This window comes from Mandrillus leucophaeus, unplaced genomic scaffold (assembly GCF_000951045.1).
Source record: "Mandrillus leucophaeus isolate KB7577 unplaced genomic scaffold, Mleu.le_1.0 Scaffold79, whole genome shotgun sequence".
Lineage (NCBI taxonomy): Eukaryota > Metazoa > Chordata > Mammalia > Primates > Cercopithecidae > Mandrillus > Mandrillus leucophaeus.
Window position 1 is genome coordinate 2,147,532 of NW_012108585.1, and position 20,505 is coordinate 2,168,036.

At 46.9% G+C, this 20,505-nt stretch overlaps 1 protein-coding gene across 1 annotated transcript in view; it reads right to left on the reverse strand.

Moving 5' to 3' along the window:
• CACNA2D4 (calcium channel, voltage-dependent, alpha 2/delta subunit 4) overlaps window positions 1–20,505 on the reverse strand; it is a 139,908-nt gene that overhangs the window by 65,471 nt on the left and 53,932 nt on the right. Inside the window, exons 19-23 of the mRNA XM_011967152.1 lie at window positions 5,208–5,269; window positions 3,651–3,718; window positions 3,203–3,248; window positions 3,032–3,129; window positions 976–1,069 (exon numbers count right to left, since the gene is read on the reverse strand). Of these exons, the coding sequence (XP_011822542.1) occupies window positions 976–1,069; window positions 3,032–3,129; window positions 3,203–3,248; window positions 3,651–3,718; window positions 5,208–5,269 (368 nt within the window). The remainder of the gene's footprint in view (window positions 1–975; window positions 1,070–3,031; window positions 3,130–3,202; window positions 3,249–3,650; window positions 3,719–5,207; window positions 5,270–20,505) is intronic.

A 20,505-nucleotide genomic window follows, 5' to 3' on the forward strand; every position in this document is an offset into this window, starting at 1 on the left:
ACAGTGCCTGGCCCACTAGATTCTTTTTCTTTCTTTATTCTAGTTTAATTTTGTATAGGTCATATATTCATATGGTTCAAAATTACACCAACACGTTAGGGTGAAAAGTGTCCCTTCCATCCCTGTTTCAGTTACCCATTTTCTAACCAGAAACAGCTAATGAGGAATGTTTCCTGATTAGCCTTGTGTAGATAGTGTATAGATTATAGATGTTATCTATATAATCCACACAAATACTATGGCACCCCCTTTTTACAGAAAAGGTAGCGTACTATACTATGTGGAGTGGTAGCATTCCACATCTTGCTTTTTTCAGTAAGAGACTGTCCCTATAAAATTCTGTAGGGGTTTTCTTTAATAATAAGGATAGCACTAAAAAACTAACATTTAATTTTCTAGTATCTAATTATGTCCTTAAATTTATTGACTGTCTAGGGGAGGTTTGACATCTTCACAATGTTGAATCCTCCTATTCAGGAGCAAGGTATGGCCCACTGTGACATTAACCTCATTAATACCTTACCCTTCCCCCCAGCACTCATGGGCACACACACGCCCTACACTCACACTCACATGCCACTCATCTTCCTTCTACCAGGCCACTAAACACGATAGTACCAGGAAAAGACCAGCAAAGGGAGCAAGGACTTCTAAGGGGTTGGGAAAACCAAGGTCAAGTTCATTGGTGCCGTGACCTTACCTGCTGGAAACCTATTGGAACTGCTCTTTGGCCAGGGGCACTTTGGCCAATGAAGTCTCATGACTGGAGTCCAACCCAGAGAAAGGGGCTGTCCAAATGGGACTATCCTGGAGTGGGGATTTAGTCCTGTGCCCAGGGGGACCTGCACTTGTTCTTAGGCCACAGGACATGGGTGCTCTCTGAAGCCACCAGCCAGGTGGTGAGAGGGGCCCTGACTCAGCCAAGGGAATTCCGGGGGCCGGTTGGGGCCTGGGACCCTGGGAACCTGGACCTACTCGGAGATGTTGAGGGCGAGTGCTGTCCAGTAGGCTTCCATGGGGGCTGTCACCACCGCGTCAAACAGCACCTCCCGGACCAGCTCCTCGTCACCTGGATGCAAAACATCAAGGGACCAGGTCATATGCTTCCTCCATGCTTATGAACACAACTCACCCACCCAAAGTTCAGGGAAGAAGATGTGCTTCATGTACGTGTCTGTGGGACATGTAAAACTATCTCTGTGAGTGTGAGGGAGCCACCTCACCTCTGTCCGTCTTCACTTTCTCAACTCCAAAATATATGCAAGTACAACAGCTTGATATCTGAGGCTCTTTCCAATTGTAACATCTGATGAACCTAGGAGACCCTCAGTGACCTCAGGTTGGATCTTCAGTCTCCCTCATCTCAACTCCTCCTCCTCTGCTCCTTAATCATCCAGATATCTTGGCCTTTGGTCAGTTCCATGAATTTATTTTTGCTGTTGTTGTTGAGATGGAGTCTCATTCTGTCACCCAGGCTGGAGTAAAGTGGCATAATCTTGGCTCACTTCAACCTCCACCTCCCAGGTTTAAGCAATTCTCCTGCCTCAGCCTCTCAAGTAGCTGGGAACACAGGAGCACACCACATGCCTGGCTAATTTTTATATTTTTTTGTAGAGATGAGGTTTCACTGTATTGGCCAGGCTGATCTAGAACTCCCGACCTCAAGTGATCTGCCCACCTTGGCCTCCCAAAGTGCTGGGATTATAGGTGTGAGCCACTGCCTCTAGCCAGTTCTGTGAATTTGACCTTGCTAAGCTCCTCCTTGTCTCAGAGCCCCTACACATGCTGTTTCCCTTGGTCTGGATGTTCTTTTTCCCAGCCTTTGCATGGAGGCTCTTTCTTTTTCCTCTCTTTTTTAAAAAATTTATCTTTGTTGAGGTAAAATTCACATAAAACGGAACTGACCAATTTAAAGTATGCAATTCAGTCAGTAGCATTTAGTACATTCACAATGTTGTACAACCACTACCTCTATTTAGTTCCAAAATATTTTTGTCACCCCCCAAAGGAGATCCTCCTCACCTTGGTGAGGTAGTGTCACAAAACAGTCACACAAGTGGCTTAGCAGGATCTCCTTTAAAGCAGGCCTATTTCTCTCTCCTACAGCATTGTGTGCATGGCACTTATCACAATTTATAACAACTTATATCTACATATGTAGGCTTATTTGCTTATCACCTGGCTTTTCCACTAGGATGTAAGTGCCATGAAAGCAAGGGCCTTGTCTGGGTTATCTTTGTAGCTCCAATGCCTACCCCAGGGCCTGACACAGGGTGCAAGCTCAGTACAGATTTGTTGATGAAATGAATAAATAAGTAAATAAGTGCCCTGTTGGGTTGGCATGGGAGGCAGTCTTCTTATGGGGGTGACAATTATGTGACAGGATGACCTGCTCTTTCTTCCAAAGAGGAAGAAGGAGGAGCAAGCTAAGGATGTGGCCTAATGAGCTCACCACTCGCATTAGTGCGGGTGAGAAGGCCATGGGACCATGGAGCAGAGACTGAAGTGTCACAGCTGCAAGACAAGGAGCACCTGTGGCTCCTAGACCTGGAAGAGGTGAGCAAGGTTAGCATGAAGAACTGGCTTAGAAAACACAGCCCACAGGCTTTGAGTCATCTGGCCAAATGCTCCCCTTGTGGAGATGAGGACTTCTGGTGAAGAGTGGCAGCCATTTGCCCAGAGGTCCACTTCTAGACAGTGGTAGGGAAAAAACTGACAGACTCTGAATGGTGCTCTCTTCTGACCCTTAACAGAGCTTGGTGGATAGAGGCTGAAAAAGATCCCAGTCCCTGACCTGGGGATCCATACATGTCACCACAATTCCAAGGATGCTTAAATACCAGCTTAGCCCTGTGGTAAGGATGGCTATGCCTTTTTCTTTGGGAATCTCCCTGTTTGATCTAAGCCATCCATGTGCTACTGGGATAGGGCTGTGCAACAGCCTCCCCCTGTCTTCCCACCTCTCCTGGCAAAGTCCTGAGCTTCAGGGCCCCAGAGGAAAAGCTCGCCTCAGTGGGTGGCCAGCACTCACACTCCAGATCTGGGTCCTCCCTGGTGAGGAAGCGGATCACAGCCTCTAGCTGGCTGAGCTTCCGGTGGTCCGGGTCAATATCTGTGATGCAGTAGATCCTGAAACCAGGAAAGTCAGTGTTATCTCAAAACATTCCACCTGTCTCCCTCCCATTTTTCACTCCTCACTTACCAGTCGCTGGCCAGGGCCAGGTCTGGGTGAAGCAAGTCGTGCAGGCCTGAAACCAGAGTCCACATTCAGGGTGATGCTCCCCCACTTCCATGAGTGTGTGTGTCCCAATTGTAGAAATAGCCACCCAGTGAGTTTCAGCTTTGAGCTTTGTTTAAAAAACATACTGCCTTGACGGACCTCCCAGTCCAGTAAGGCCTCCTGCAACCTGGCAGTGCAGCTGGCAGGCCTCAGGCTCTGCTGGTTTGATGACTGACCCATGGATCCTGCATGCCCTGGGAGCCAGGGACACACACACCCCTCTCCACCTGGCAGCACTGTTCTGAGAGGCTGCTCTGGAGCCTGGGAACAGGGAGGCTGTCACACTGGCTCTGGTTGGGGTTGGCCCTGTGTCCTGTGAGAGTCCCTTATTTTCCACTTAACTGTCCCTCAGACCCTGGTGCCGACCCACCTTCTTCCACAGACGTGTTCCCCAGAAGGATGTATTCTCCGTGGCCCCGGGACAGCACCACCCCCAAACTGTGGGGAGAGAAGAGAAGACACTCATTTAGCAGCAGAGACGCCGGCCTGTCTCCAGGGTCTTGTCCTTGCCCTCACCAACACTAGGTGTATGGGCTTTTTGTACCCACGGCGAGTGGTGTGCTCCTCACACCCCCTTCTTTGCCTCTGGCCTTGCAGCCATCCCCTCCAGAACGGAGGCAGGGCATCTATTTTCCCAGCAGCCTCCCTTCCTGAGCAGGACCCTGGCCATTCTGTAGACCGAGAACGCTCTCAGCTCCCATTTTCATCAAGGGACGTCCTGAACCTCACAGGGATCCCCTGCAATGTAGAACAGTCTCTGTTCCACAGGGGGTCCTACAAACAGGAGCTCCCTCTCCCACCTGGAGAGTCCTGCTGCGCCTTACTCTGTTTGGCTGAACATCGGTTTTGAGCCTTGGCTAGATGTCTGACTTTTTTGGGGAGCTTTAAAAGATGCGAGTGCATGGGCTCTACCCCTAGAAATTCTGATTAAATTGGTCTGGCCAGCCTGGGCAACACAGTGAGACCCCAACTCTAAATTTTTTTTTAATAAAAAAATTGGTGTGGTGTGGTGGCACACTCCTATACTGTCCCAGGTACTCGGGAGGCTGAGGTGGGAGGATTGCTTGAGCCCAGGAGGTGGAGGCTGCAGTAAGTTGTTTGTGCCACAGCACTTCAGCCTGGGAGACAGAGTGAGACCCTGTCTCAAAAAAAATGGGTTTTGGATGAAGCCTGGGAAGTGGCAACTTCACATAATTCCTCAGGTATTCCAATGAGCAGTCAGGGCTGGGAACCAGGGCTTTATGGAGAAGTCAGATAATTCAGAGGTAGCGGCCACTTGTTTCCTAACCTGCCTAATACCTAGAGTCAAATATTTCTACAGTTACATGGAACCTGAGATCTTCCAATTTGATCCTCTCACTGCTTTAGGATCTTAAGTGGATGATATCACTTAATCTTCACAACATCACCAAGAAGCAGCTGTTATTGTTACCCCCATTTTACAGATCGAAATCTAACGCACAGAGAGGTTAAGTGAAATTCAAAGGCCTGTTAAGAGAGTTGTAGGAGGCAGAGGTGACGCTTCAGTAAAGCAGAGAGCGCTGGACCTCAGAGCCTCTTCTCAGAGACAGGGCTCACTGCCCTGGGGGAAGTGGCCTGTTAAGGCAGCTTGGCTGATGGATGTTGAGGAACAGTGAAGTAACAGTGGCAACTGAAGAGCTCGCCTGGGGCCCACAGGAGCAGAGCACAGACCATACACTTGACCAAGTTTACACAGCCTGTAAATGGTAGAGCTGGGGTTCACGTCCAGGCAATTTAGCTCTGGAACCTGCATCCTAGGCTACACTGGCAAAGCACGTCTAGACCTCAAGTTTCCTGAATGCTGACCTGGGTCTTTTGCTATGACCACAAAATTGCCAACTAAATATGAGTTGCTGGTATTCATGTTCAACCCCCACCCCCTGCAAATAAAGCCTGTGTCCCTCACCTGAAAGGGGTGTCACTGATGTCGGTGAAGAAGTAGTCATTGGTCAGGAAAAGAACTCGCTTCTGAAAGAGTAGACAAGGAAAGAGTGCTTATGCAGAGAAGAGCGGCCCCCAGCCCCCACCTCCTCCCAGGGCTCTTGGGGTCTTCATCGAGCCACTGTACAGTCCCCCGCCTTCTTGTCTCCTCCCTCACCACCCCCTGCACAGCTCATCCTAGTGACACCCATAGGCAGATCCTCTCGATGCAGCAAACTGCAGCCCTTTGGGGCGTGGCCTGGATTTCAGGATCACGGTCTGGACCTGCACTCCTATCACAGTAGTCCCTAAGCAGCATTGAGCACTTGAAATGTGTGGCCAACGAACTGAATTTTTAGATTTTAGTTAACATAAATTTAAACTTAGTTAGCAAATATGGCTAGTGGCTATACTGGGCAGTGCCGATGTAGACCATGACTCCAGGGTTCCTAGAGGGTTGAGACTGGGGCCGTGAGTGTGTGCTAAGAACTTCTGGAGCCAATGTATACATACACAATCCACTTAAACCTCCTTGCCCTCAAAGACGCCCAGGGAGAAGGGGCGCACCATTCTCCCTCCGCTGTCATCCGTGACCGGGCCATGGGCCCCTTTCACAACTTCCTTTTTCTTTTAGAGCTGCCATCTTTTAGCCTTGGTTTACTTTGTATAAACTAGGACATCAGGTAGTACAGAAGTGGCTAAGGGCCTGGCTGGGCTTAGAGGAACCAGGATTGAAGCCCAGCTCTGCCACTTTTGACTTGTGTGCGCTTGAGCAAGTTACTTCACTTCTCTAAGCCTTCGTGTTCTCATTTGTAATTGTCCATGGCCTCTCTTGCACGAGGCTTCTGTGAGGGTGCATTTGGGGTGCTGAGGTTCTGTGGATTGTCCTGTCCACCACACAAGTTCGTGTCATTGGGAAAGGCAAATATTTTGCAGTTGGCTCAGGACTTGTTCTTATTCCCTTTACTTCTTTTTGACTTTCCTTGTCTGATTTTGGAAATTGGAGTGAGGTGTCAGAAGGGACACAGAGGGAGAGAATGGTGACAAAAGCCTTGCTTTCTCTAGGAAACTGGCTTTATGCCAAATCAGAATGCACTGTTCTCAAAACTGGACCCATCCCCTGGCAATGCCCTCCTGCTCCTCTGCCCAGTCAGACCCTCTCTGCAGCTTCTCTCCACTGCAGCAGTCATGGGATGTCCTGGAAGATGTCTTGGGGGAGTCGGGTGCCCTGTGCTCCAAGGAGCAGCTGGCTTGAGTGTCAGAACTGGAGATCATCTTTTTATCTTTACCTTTTTTTTTTTTTTTTTTTTGAGATGGAGTCTTGCTCTGGTCACCTGGGCTGGAGTGCAGTGGTGCGATCTTGACTCACTGCAACCTCTGTCTCCTGGGTTCAAACAATTCTCCTGCCTCAGCCTCCAGAGTAGCTGGGATTACAGGCACGTGCCACCCACGCCTGGCTAATTTTTGTATTATTAGTAGAGACAGGATTTCTCCATGTTGGCCAGGCTGGTCTCAAACTCCTGACCTCAGGTGATCCGCCTGCCGCGACCTTCCAAAGTGCTGAGATTACAGGCATAGCCACCGTGCTTGGCCTACCTTTTTTTTATTGAAGAAAAGGGTGGAATGCACAGATCTTACACATATAACCTAATTAGCTTCGATACATGTATCCAGCCATGTGATTACCACCCCGTCAAGATACAGAACAGCCTCTCCAGTCTCTCTGCCTACCCCTTCTGATCCATCCCATCCCATTCCTTCACAAGCTAACTCTGTTCTGGATTCTGTCACCATAGATTGGTTTTGCCTGTTCTTATGGTATGACACACACAAACATTTTTGTTTGTTTGTTTAAAATAATGTTTTCAGCATCTGTCTATATTGCTGTGTGTCCGGTAGTTTGTTCCATTCTGCTACTGAGTAGTATCCCAGTGTGTGGACACCGCCCAGGATGCTTCTACGCTCACCGATTGATGGATATTTTGGTATATTTTGGTTTTTCCTACTTTGGGGCTACAATGAATAAAGCTACCATAAATATCCTGGAAAATGTGCTTGCATTTCTCTTGGTAAAAACCTAGGAATGGAATCTGGATCACATGGTAAATGTATGTTTACCTTTATAAGAAAACTGCCAATTTCCAAGAGGTGTTTTGTCATTTTACACTCCTATTAGCAATGTCTGAGAGTTCCAATTTCTCCACATCGCTGCCAGTATTTGGTGTTATTAGTATTTTAAATTTTAGCCATTATAGAGAGGGTGAACAGAATCTTGCAGTTTTTTTTTGGACAGAGTCTCACTCTGTTGCCTAGGCTGGAGTACAGTGGTGAGATCTTGTCTCACTGCAGCCTCTGCCTCCCAGGTTCAAGCAATTCTCATGCCTTAGCCCCTGAGTAGCTGGCACCACAGGCACCCACCACCGTGCCTAGCTAATTTTTGTATTTTTAGTGGAGACGGGGTTTCATTATGTCGGCTAGGCTGGTCTCGAACTCCTGGCCTCAAGCGATCTGCCCACCTCGGCCTCCCAAAGTGTTGGGATTAGAGGCATGAGCCACGGTGCTCAGCTCAATCTTGTAGTTTTGATTTGCATTTCCCTGATGACTAATAATGTTGAGCATCTTTGCATAGCTTCCTTTATGAAGTGTCTGCTCAGTACTCTGAGCATTTTTTTTACTGGGTTTTAGTCTTTTTGTTATTGCTCTGTAGGAGTTCTTCATGCATTTTGGATACAAGTCTGTCTGCTTTTTCATTTTCTTATTGGTGCCTTTTGGAGAGCAGAACTTTTACTTTCGATGAAATCTAGTTAATCAAATTTTATTTCATGTTTAGTGCTTTCTGTGTTTTTGTCTAGGAAATCTTTGCATATCCTAAGGTTAAGAAGATTTTCCCCTATTTTTTCTTGTAAAAGCTTTACAGTTTTAGCTTTTACAGTGAGGGTTATGATTCATCAGATGAGTTTTTGTGTGTGGTGTGAGCTATGGCTCAATGATTCCCCTCCCCCATACATTTATTCAGTTGTTCTAGGACCATCTGTTGAAAAGATTGCCTTTCTCCAGTGATTTGCAGAGGCGTCTTGATTGAAAAATCAATGGATAATATATGTCTGGGTTATTCCTGGGTTCTCTGTTCAGGTCATTGACCCATTTGTCTATTCTTTGGTCAATACCACCCAACTTGGTTATTGTAGCTTTATAGTAAGTTTTGAAATCAGATACTGTGAATTGTCCAAATTTGTTTTTCTATTTCAAGATAATTTTGCCTATTCTATGTCCTCTGCATTTTCATATAAATTTTAGAACCAGCTTGTCTCTTCCTAGAAGTCTGTTCAAATTTTGTTAGGGATTGCGTTGGATCAATTTGGGGGAATGAATGTGTTAACAATACTGATCTTAACCCATAAACATAGTTATATCTTTCTATATTTATTTTTTTCTTTGATATTCTTTCAGCAATGTTTTGTAGTTTTCAGTGTAGAGGTCATATATACCTTTGTTAAATTTATTCCTAAGTATTTTATGTTATTTGATGCTATTGTCATTGGAACTTTAAAATATTTCATTTTCTTTTTTTTTCTTGCCTTTTTAAAGAAAGAGACTTTTTGTTAGCATTGTTATAGGCAATGCATTATGTGAGCTGGTCCTGTGTACAATCCTCCCAAGCCACAGCAGACACATCAGTAGAGACAGCATCTATCTAATACTGTACACAGCGCAGAAACAGGATCACCCTGAATGTCAACAGAAGACTGAAAATCACTTTACAAAAAACAAAAAACAAACAAACAAAAACCCAATTTTCCTATATTAAAAAGTGCCAGCCCTTGAGTGGCAGAGTTTCGGAAACGTCCGAGGACATGCCACCAGGTGCCTTTGCTGGAACGTGGCTGCCAGCCGTGTGTGGCCAGGCGCATCCTGTCCAAAGATAAATGTTTGGAGTGCTTCAGTTCATCTTTAAAAGGCAGCCAGGCCCGTTTATCTTTGGAGTTCTTCTGTCTTAGGATTTTCCCTCTCTACTGTTTGTAATATCATGAGCATGTCAGCCTAACAGTGAGCCGACCTTCAGGCTCCTAAGCGTGAAGGCCGGAGACTTTCCCTTTGTAAGGTTTAAATCTGAGTGCAGTAAAGACTGAAGAAACCAACCCTGGACATTTTAAAGTCAAATGACAATGGAGCCAGTGCCAATTTTGAGAAGCACTCCCACCCTCCCTTAGAGGTTATGAATGTTTAACCAGTTAGCAAAATATTTAACCCAGTTAGCAAAATTTACACCGTCATTTCCATAGTTACTCCGCTGTGTACAGCAAATGCTGCAAGATGAACATCACATTTGATGAAGCACATTTGAGAAACGTTTGCCAGGAAGCGTGCCTCGGCCTCAGAACCCTAAGCCCAGGGAGATGAGCAGAGACCCCAGCAGCTCTGTGCCTGCTGCCGTGCGGGTGGCTCCTCCTCCTGCGGACAAGGTGGGCACTGAGGACGGGGAGGACCAGTCCCGCCAGGGAGCCGCGGACGGTGACGGGGACCAGCATGTTATTCTCGTCCAGCAGCCGCTCCTCCGCAGCTCCGACCTGGTTGCCTTCCACCCTGAAAGCCTGGCCCCACATTGGGAATATGTTGATTGAAAATGGCCTCGTGCTGCGGACACGCTCCGGCCTCGCACCTGTAGGAACTGCCCATGGCGGCCTGCAGTGCTCGCAGGCAGTCGTTGGCAGCTTTAAAAGTGGGATCCCGGCGGGCGCCTGTGGTCGCAGCTACTCGGGAGGCTGAGGCGGGAGAATGGCCTCAATCCGGGAGGTGGAGCTTGCAGTGAGCCGAGGCTGAGGCAGGAGAATGGCGGGAACCCGGGAGGCGGAGCTTGCAGTGAGCCGAGGCTGAGGCGGGAGAATGGCGGGAACCCGGGGGGCGGAGCTTGCAGTGAGCCGAGGCTGAGGCAAGAGAATGGCGGGAACCCGGGAGGCGGAGCTTGCAGTGAGTTGAAATCGCGCCGCTCACTCCAGCCTGGGCGACAGAGCGAGACTCGTAGGAAAATCCGGCTGGAACCTGCCTTCATCCCGCACTGGAAGCCCAGGACGGTGCGCCCAGGTGGGTGAGGTCTTGCGCAGGCTGATGTGGAACGGTCTGGTCACCGTCATGTGGTCACTCCGCTCTGGTGAGGCTCAGCCGCAGGCCCGGGCTGGCAGGTCCAGTGGGAGCCGCCGTCGCTGCACCCTCGCAGAGGGGCGCAGCGGCTCGCGGCCCCCTGGCGGGGCGGGTGCGTCTTGCTCGCGGCGCGTCTCTCCCTTGACGCACAAACGTAGTTGTATCTTATTCCCTGTTGGAAAGCTGGGCCCGGATGGGGGCACTGCGGAGCCTGAGGGTCTCGCTGGTCATGCCGACCTGGGTGCCTTGATACCTGGTAGAGATTCCGCCATCTTGATCTCCTCGGAGCTTGCACTGGGGAAAATGTGTGTGTCTGACAAGCTGTGAACAAAACTCGTGAGCTGGACGCCGTCACGTGTTGCATTTCTTGGGAAATGGAAGGTCAGTGTCTGTCCTCCTCCAAAACCCATCACCAGCCTGGGGTGGGAAGTGTTCGCTTTACCGCAAGGGCCACTGTCTGCATGTGATGGCAGGTCAAAGGCCACGTGCTTAGAGCCTTCTTAGAGTCATAGTTCATGGAGAAGGCCGCAGAGAAGCTGGCCATGATGCAGGCTGTCCCGTTGCCCTTTTTCACCGCGTCCACTGCAGATGCACCATGCACGAGGCCCGGCAGCAGCAGCACCACCAGGGGCAGCCGGGGCCTCCACGGCGCAAGGCAGCCCGGGAGACGAGGGGAGCCGGGGAGCCGGGGCATGGGAAGGCGGCGGCGGGGCGCTGGCTTGAGGGCCGGCCTGAGGGACGGTGGCATTCCCGGACCAAATATATACCATTTTCTGTTTGCTGCTATATATGCAAATAAAATTAATTTTTATAAAATTGTGTTCTGTGAACTTGCTACACTTACCTATTAGTTCTAGTGTTTGCTTTCTAGATTCTTGGGATGTTCTATGGAAACAATACTTCTGTCCATGAATGAAGGCAAGTTTTACTTCTTCCTTCCTTGTCTTTGTGCCTTTTATTTTGTTTTCTTGCCTTACTGCAGTGGCTGGGAGGTACAGTGAAAGGCCGAATAGAAGTGGTGAGAAGTCCTCCTTGTCTTGTTCTCAGTTTTAGGGTGAGAGTGTTCAATATTTTACCATTAAAAGGTAGCTGCAGGATTTTCATAGATGCCTTTCATCAGAGGGAAGAAGTTTCTTTCTGTTCTCTGTTAAATTTTGCCAAATGCTCTTTTAGCATCTATTGAGATTACCCTCTGTCTTTTCTTTTTTATTCTGTTAATGTAATAAATTGCACGGATTGATTAATTTTTTTCAATGTCAAATTAACTTTAAAATTTTGAGATAACTCTGCTATGTGCTACTGTTGCCATATATTTCACACTTACATATATTACAAACCCCACAATGCGACATCGAAACTTGCTTTAAATAGTCAGTTGTCTTTTTGAGAAATTAAGAGAATAAATAAAATACAATCTTTTATTAACCCATGTTATTTATCGTTTCCAGTATGGTTGAGTCTCTCCTGTAAACCCCAGTTCCAGTTGATGTCACTTTATTTCAGCCTTAAGAATGTTCTGAAGCATTTTTGCATTTTTGCTGCTGGTCTGATAGTAATGAAACCTCTGTTTCCTTCTATCTGAAAATGTCTTTTTTTTTTTTTTTTTGGAGACATAGTCTCACTGTGTTGCCCAAGCTAGAGTGCAGTGGCATGATCACAGCTCACTGCAGCCTCAACCTTCTGGGCTCAAGTGATTCTCCCGCCTCAGTCTCCTGAGTGGCTGGGACTATAAGCGCATGCCACCACACCTGGCTAATTTCCTTTTTTTTTTTTTTTTTTGTATTTTTTGGTAGAGATGGAGTCTCCCTATGTTGTCCAGGCTGGTTGCTGGTCACGAATTCCTAGGCTTAAGTGATCCTTCTGCCTTGGCCTCCCAAAGCGCTGAGATTACAGGTATGAGCCACTGCCCTGGCCTGAAAATGTCCTTATTGAAGACATTATCCTTATTTTTGAAGGGTATTTTCTCTTTCTACAGAAATTTGAGTTGACAGTTTTTTCTTCTCTGGACACTTTAACAATGTTATTTTGTTGTTTCTTATAGATGGCAGTCTTATTGTTTCTCTTTATGTAACGCATCTTTTTTCCTCTAGCTTTTTTGGAGATTTTCTTGTACCTTTGAATTTTAGTAACTGGACTATGAAGTACCCAGGTGTGGTTCTCTTTGTCTTTTTATCCTGCTTGGGGTTTGCTGAGATTCTTGGATCTGTAGATTGCTGTTTTATATCAAATTCAGGACATTTTTGCCAATTAGTTTTTCAAATACACTTTTTTTCTGCTTCAGTCTTTCTCCTTTCCTTCTAGGGCTCCAAGAACATGTCATTAGACCACTAGATACCATCTCACAGGTTGCTGAAGTTCTATTTCTTTCTCTGTCTTTTCCCCCATTTTCCCCCTGTTTTTTAAATGGGATAATTTCTATTGATCTATCTTTAAGTTCACTGTCCCTTTTTTCTACAACCTGTTAGTCAGCCCACCCAGTAAAGCTTTCATCTCAGATGTGGTAATTTTCGGTTTTAAAGTTTTCATTTGGAAGCATAAGAAACAAAAGCTAAAATAAAAAGTGACTAGAAACCTTCTGCATAGCAAACAATCAATAAAATGAAATGGCAACCTATGGATTAGGAGAAAATATTTGCACATTCTATAAGGGACATAAAAGTCTTATAAAGTATATGGTTTGCAAATATTTTATAATATCCAAAATATATAAGGAACCCACACAACTCAACAGCAAAAAAAACACACACAAAAAAAACAAAAAAACACCCCACACATCCAAATAATCTGATTTAAATATGGACCTGAATAGACCTTTCTCAAAAGAAGACATAAAATGGCCAACAGATATGTGAAAAGCTGCTCAACATCATTGATCATCAGAGAAATGCAAACCCAAACCACAGTGAGATGCCACCTCATACCTCTTAGGATGGCTTTTACCAAAAAGACAAGAAATAAGTGTAAGCAAGGGTGTGGAGAAAGGGAACCTTTGTACACTGTTGGTGGGAATGTAGGTTGGTGCAGCCACTGTGGAAAACAATATGGAGGTGCCTAAAGAAATGAAAAGTAGAACTACCATATGACCCAGGAGTCCTGCTTCTGGGCATATACCCAAGGGAAAGGACATCACTACCTCATAAAGATATCTGCACTTCCATGTTCATTGCACCATTGATAGCCAAGATATTGAAACAACTGAAGTATCTGTTGATGGACGCATAAAGAAATTGTGGTGCGTATAAATACAAAGGAATATTATTCAGCCTTAACAAAGAAGGAAATTCTGCCATTTGCTACAACATGGATGAACCTAGAGCACATTATGCTAAGTGAAATTAGCCAGACACAGAAAAAAATGCTGCGTGATCTCACTTATATGTGGAATCTAAAATAAAAATGGAATGCATAGAAACAGAGAAAAATGGTGGTTACTAGCAGCAGGTGAAAGCACAGTGGGAGGCGGGGAATGAAAAAACGTTGGTCAAAAGGTACCAAGTTGCAGTTATCTAGGATGACTGAGGCTAGAGCTCTAATGTACAACATAAGGACTAGAGTTCGTTGTACTGTATTGTATTGTATACTGGAAACTGGCCAAGAGCATAGAGTTTAGGTGCCCTTACCACCCACACGCTAAAGCAAGGGTAACTATATGAGATGGTGGGTATGCTAATTTGCTTGACTGTAGTCATCTCTTCACTTCACTGTGTATATCAAAGTAAGCATAGTTGGCCCTCCATCTCCACAGGTTCCACGTCCCTGGATTCGATCAATTGTGGATCAAAAAGTGTTCCAGAAAAAAGGATAGTTGCATCTGTACTGAATATGTACAAACTTTTTCTTGTCATTATCCCTTAAACAATACAGTGTAACAGCTAGCTATGTAGCTTTACGTTGCATTAGGTATTATAAGTAGTCTGGAGATGATTTAACGTACTAGGAAGGACTGCATAGATTACACATAAATCTACACCATTTAGCAGAAGGGACTGGAGCATCCACGGATTTTGGTATCTGTGGGGTGTCCTGGTCCAATCCCCATGGATGCTGAGGGATGACTGCTCAGCATGCTATGCACCTTAAATATACACAGTTGAAGAGCAGGTCTAAAGCAAGAAAAAATTCCCGTTTGGTTTTTATAATGATTTTGTACTGTGTCAAATTAGCTAAGCTGGAACTACACTTCTGGACTCAATGTCCGGTGTGGTTTCAAGTCAGGGTCGGCCAGAGAGAAGCGTGTGTGAGATTTGTGGACGGAAGTGCAGCGGCAGCCATTTTGCACACTGAAGTCCGCACAGAATACCAGGCTCTGCCACTCTTCGCTGTAACCTACTGCTGTGCTTTCTTGGCATGGGGCCGCAGCCAGATTCAAAGCCACCCGCTGCTGGCTCTCCTCCTCTAGTTTCCCTGAGACCTAGCCTGATGAGGATGCAGCTCCTCGTGGAGGGCACTGGCTCCGCCTGCAGGTCATCTGCCATCCTTATGGGTAGTGTTGGTGAGTGACAGATGTGGGTTTCAGTTTGTTTCCAGGGATTCCTCTTTTTCCTCAGGAGTTCCAGTTCGTTCTTGCTTTCTTCCACATCTCATCCAGATTTCCTTCCCAACTGCTGGTCCTGCTGACCTACAGTGACTTCAAGCTCACCACTGGATGCAGACACCAGCTTTCCATAGATTTCATCACCAGCTCCCACAATTTCATAAGGTCTAATCCCTAGAATAAAATCCTACATTCATATCACTCACAGGGGCTCTGTTCTTTGACCAAGCCCTAACCATTTCTCTGCTGAGATTCTCCATCTATTCCCTCATTATGAATATCTTTTCCTTTAATTCCTTGTGCACAGTTACAATGTCTGCACTAAAGTCATTCTAATTCTAATGGCTGGATCATAACAATTTTATTGTATACCGAATATTTGAGGGATAGGCCATAGATACTCTTGTCTTCCTTTGAAGAGTGTTTTTATATTAAGCAGTAGTTAAATGATTGGTTGATAAGAACTGAGTGTATAGAGGCTTGAATTCACATTTTGTTTGGGTGGGTCTGTCTCACCTTTAGGCCTAGAGTGAATCTTTTGGTCTTAGGACAGTCTTTACTCCTAAGGTGTAGTTCTTCTGTGCTTTCAAAGGAAATCCCGAGGTGTTTATCAAGTCCCTCCACCTCTGTGTGACTCACACTCCAAACTGTCCCTACTACACGTGCAAGAGCTGAGATCCCGTGTTGAGATCCTGCTCTGAAATCCTGCTTTCGGCTTTCCAGTGTCGTATTCCACTGGGGCACTTCGAGGCTCCCCTGTGTCTGCAGGGTTCAGGAGTCAGCCAGGAATTGGAGAGGAGTTTGTATACAGATTTGCGGTCTAGCCTCCCTGCTTTTGGGCTAGCCCTCCTCATTTCCAGACACTCTGGAAACCCAAATTCTGTTCTCTGACACTTCACGGTGACAGCTGCAGCCTTCTGCTTGAATTCTAGCTGTTGCACTCCAGACAGACTGGGGAGTACCCTTTGGAAAAAAAGCCATCTAAAAGTGTATCGCACCCAATGCAGTTCTCTTGATTCAAGGGTTGTTGCTGCCTGCTTTTGGTTACTTTCAAGTGCCTTTCTATTTTTGTTCCTTGTATTTTGTTCAGAGTTTATAATTGTTATCTGCTGAAGGGTGAGTCTAGTCAACCTACACCTTACTCAGATGAACGTTGAGATCACCTTTTAAGGCTGAAGTAAAAGGAAGAGAGAAGGGGTGTGGGGGTTGGGAGGGGGGGGTCTGTGAATTCCGTTAACAGAAAGAGAGAACGAGAGAGGTCTGGAAGATGAGGCTGGGAGTAAAGAGGTATCAGAGCAATCTGCTCCTTTAATAGACTGAGTCCTGCTGGACAAAAATGTGAGGGGAAGAGAGAGAGAGAAAGAGAGAGTGTAAGACACGTCACAGAGTACTCTAGCCCTGTGTTCCTGAAATCCAGGGCGCAGGGATTCAAGGGCACTGGAGGAAGACCAGGCGAAGCTGCTCTTCATGCCAGCTGCTAGTGTGCGTGTATACATGTGTGTTGCTGATGTGTACATGTGTGTGCTGCTGGTGTGTGTATGTACACGTGTGTGTTGCTGGTGTGTGTGTACATGTGTCACTGGTGTGTGTGTGTATGCATGTGTTGCTGGTGTGTGTGTATGCATGTGTTGCTGGTGTGTGTGTACATGTGTGTGCTGCTGGTGTGTGTGTATATACACGTGTGTGTTACTGGTGTGTGTGTACATGTGTGCTGCTGATGTGTGTGTGTGTACACATGTGTGCTGCTGTGTGTGTACACGTGTGCTGCTGATGTGTGCATGTGTACACATACGTGCTGGTGTGTGTACACGTGTGTGTTGCTGGTGTGTGCAAGTGTACACGTGTTGCTGATGTGTGTACACGTGTGTGCCACTGGTTGTGTACACCTGTATGTTGCTGGTGTGTGTGTATACATGTGTGTTTCTGGTGGGTGTGGATGCATGTGTTGCTGGTGTGTGTGCACATGTGTATGCTGCTAGTGTGTGCGCATGTACACGTGTGTGTTGCTGGTATGTGTGTACATGTGTGTGCATGTGTGCATGTGTATACATGTGTGCTGGTGTGTGTATACATGTGTGTGTTGCTGGTGTATGTGTGCACACGTGTGCCACTGTGTGTGCATGTGTACACGTGTTACTGGTGTGTACATGTGTGTGCTGCTGGTATGTGTGTGTACACGTGTGCCGCTGGTGTGTGCATGTGTACACATGTGTTGCTGGTGTGTGTACACGTGTGTGCCGCTGGTGTGTGTACACCTGTATGTTGCTGGTGTGTGTGTATACATGTGTGTTGCTGATGGGTGTGGATGCATGTGTTGCTGGTGTGTGTGCACATGTGTATGCTGCTGGTGTGTGCGTATGTACACGTGTGTGTTGCTAGTATGTGTGTACATGTGTGCTGATGTGTGTATACATGTGTGCTGATGCGTGTATATGTGTGTGTTGCTGGTGTGTGTACACATGTGTGCCACTGTGTGTGCATGTGTACACGTGTTACTGGTGTGTGTACACGTGTGTGCTGCTGGTGTATGTACACACGTGCTGCTGGTGTGTACACGTGTGTGCCACTGGCATGTGTGTACAATGCACGTGTGCCACTGATGTGTGTGTGTGCATATACATGTGTGGACTCCAGTCAGTGCAGTTAATCTGGAAGAACGCAAAGGCTAGGAAGGAACACTGTCTGCCCCTTCCCTCCCCCATTGCTAATAATTGTTTGAAATGATCAGAAACGTGAGAATAACAGAACGAGCCCTAGGTGAGACTCCAGGATGCTGTGCTCAGTTGCTTTCTTCTTTTGAACCGTGTCTGAGGATGTCTGGCCAGCGTGCTGCTGATGGGTTAGAAACTGTGGCACCTGGCACTGGTCTGCAATTTGGGACAAAACCCCTGCCATCCAAGTGGCAAATGGGAGGCCTGCGGCCAAAGCTGGGCTTCTTACGAGTTGAACATCCTAGATGTTGGCCCAGGTTGTGTTTCTAACATTTTTGGAATTAGTTGCACACATTTAAACATGGGTCTTAGCTGTCTCCTGCAGATGGTGTGTATTCTCTCCAGTTTGCCGCAGTTCCCAGAGCCCCCTGCACAGAGGCCTGTCTGCTTATTTGCATTTCTTAACAAATACAAGTTTTGGCCCCATAGGTTCTGGGTTTGTGAGTCCTGCCCTAAATCATGCTGGTGATCTGTGGAAAATAAGGATACCTGCAAAATCCCCTGGAGAGAACAACACAGCAGGTGGCCATGTGCTGGGAGGATGGCTCGAACAGTCACAGATACTCCCACAAGGCTTTAAGAAAGCTTTCCTCAGCCTAGACCTAGACCTGGAGACAGTTTCTACTGAGAAACAAGCTCATAAGTTGAAACGCACCACTGAGTTGACAGGGAGGGCTGGGATAGATCACCAGGCAGGCCAACCATGGGGCAGTTGGATGGCTCTATGAGAGCTGTGTGGGGGAGACAGGGCCCTTGGCAGTGAAGAAAGTGCAGCCACGTTGGGGATGCGTGGCAGCCTAAGACATCAGAGCAGTGACAGTCAGACACTGCCTCGGCGGCCCCACACCAGCAAAATGCCCTGGTGGAGGCTGCCCGGCTCCTGGGGTCAGGGTGAAGAGATGAAGGATGAAGGAAGGCTGAGTGGTGACAGAATGGGGTAGAGGGAGAGGAGAAGGTGATGAATGTTCAAGGTGGAATAGAAATGCTATGCTAAAGCAAATTTTGGGAAACCTTTAAGGCTGGAGAGTTGAGAATTCAGGGCTAGTCCTACAGAGAAGGCCTTCTACAGCAGTGGTTACGAATGGGACATCTAGGAGCAGTTACACGTGGGCTTTGCAGTTGATCATCTGGGTGATGCTGGGCAAGTTTTTAGCCTCTCTGAATATCCTCATCTGTAAAATGGGGGTAGGATAGGCCCACCCTCAGGTTGTGAGTGTTCAATGAGTGAATATTTGAAAGCGCCCGGTCCAGTTTCTTATAAATGTTAGTTGCTGCCATTATTATTAGCTGTGCTAATAGCAGTGAGACATAAACACCTAAGTGCTATGGAACGTCCGTTATGGTCATGATCATCGTCATCCTCACTGAACGTTCTTTACGAGGAAGCATCCGTATGTCAGGAAGCCTTTGTGAAATTGCAAATATATAACCCAGATGGTTTATTAGTGGCAATGAACAAACTTTGAAAGGATGGGCAGAGGTTTCAGAAGTTCGGCCTGCTGCATCTGGTTAGGACTCTGCCTCAATGGCTTTGAGAAGCTTAAAAGCAGCACGAGATCCCTGGGCACTGGGGGAAAGGGTAGAAGAGAATCACACCCACTGCGTGTGTCAGTCTGTGTTAGATACAGTATAGCCACATTCAGATCTACTTTTAAGCTGTCCTGTGCCATAAGCATACTAAATTCTTCATTGTCGGTTCAGTGCTGTGACCGTGCTGGGCTACGTGAGAGCTCATCTATACATCTGAACAGGAATCTGGCTGGCATAAAGGTGGGGGCCTATGGAAGAAGCCTCTATTCTTTTTTTTTTTTTTTGAGACGGAGTCTCGCTCTGTTGCCCAGGCTGGAGTGCAGTGGCGTGATCTCGGCTCACTGCAAGCTCCGCCTCCTGGGTTCACGCCATTCTCCTGCCTCGGCCTCCCGAGTAGCTAGCACTACAGGCGCCCACCACCATGCCCGGCTAATTTTTTTGTATTTTTAATAGAGATAGGTTTTCACTGTGTTAGCCAGGATGGTCTTGATTTCCTGACATTGTGATCTATCCGCCTCAGCCTCCCAAAGTGCTGGGATTACAGACTTGAGCCACTGCACCTGGCCAATTCTTTTGGATCAGGAGAAGGAACAGCTGCCACTGGCGATCTGACCTCACTATAGTGCCCAGTCTGCCTGAAGGAGGCCTTTCTCAGCCCAGAGCTTACAAAAAGCCAGGCAGATGCCACCAAAATCCGACACTGGTTCCAGTGAAAATCAGTCTTGCCTAAAAGGGATGCTTCCTTGTCTCTCCCTGTGCTTTCTTGTTTGGCTTTCATGGAGGTCTGTGTTGTGGAAGAACTTGGGTCTAATTGCTGCAGGCAGATGCCTGTGTTCTTTCAGCTGAGGCAGATGGGCAGGGGAGGAGGAGGTGGGGGTGGCTGTGAGGGAGGAGGTGACATTTGTAAATATGTCAAGGGACAATGCAGAATCAGTAGACACATTGGAACCTTTTAAGTGAGAAGATGAAATGATCTTTCACAAATGATGCACAGGCTGTAAAGATAGTAGTGGGATTATGAGGGTATTGATTCCTAACTCTCTGGGGTTACAGTGGATGAAAATCAGCTGTAGGGAATAGTGAATATTTTCAAACTCTTCCTGTATAACATTTCACAAGAGCTGCTTACCATTTACAAAATTAGCTGTCACTTTTCCCCTTTTCATTATAAACAACAAAAGGGCCAGTAGCAGCAGACAGCATAAGGAGGAAAAAAGAGCTGTAAATGCCTCGGCCAGCCTTCTGCCCAGCTCAGCGGTCTCCCAAAAGCCAAGCGTTGCATGAGCAATCCTGTCATTCCCTGGCTAGGTGTTTCTCCGGGGCCAACACACCCTGTGTGTACTCCCTAATGGACCCGCATTAGGGTGCAG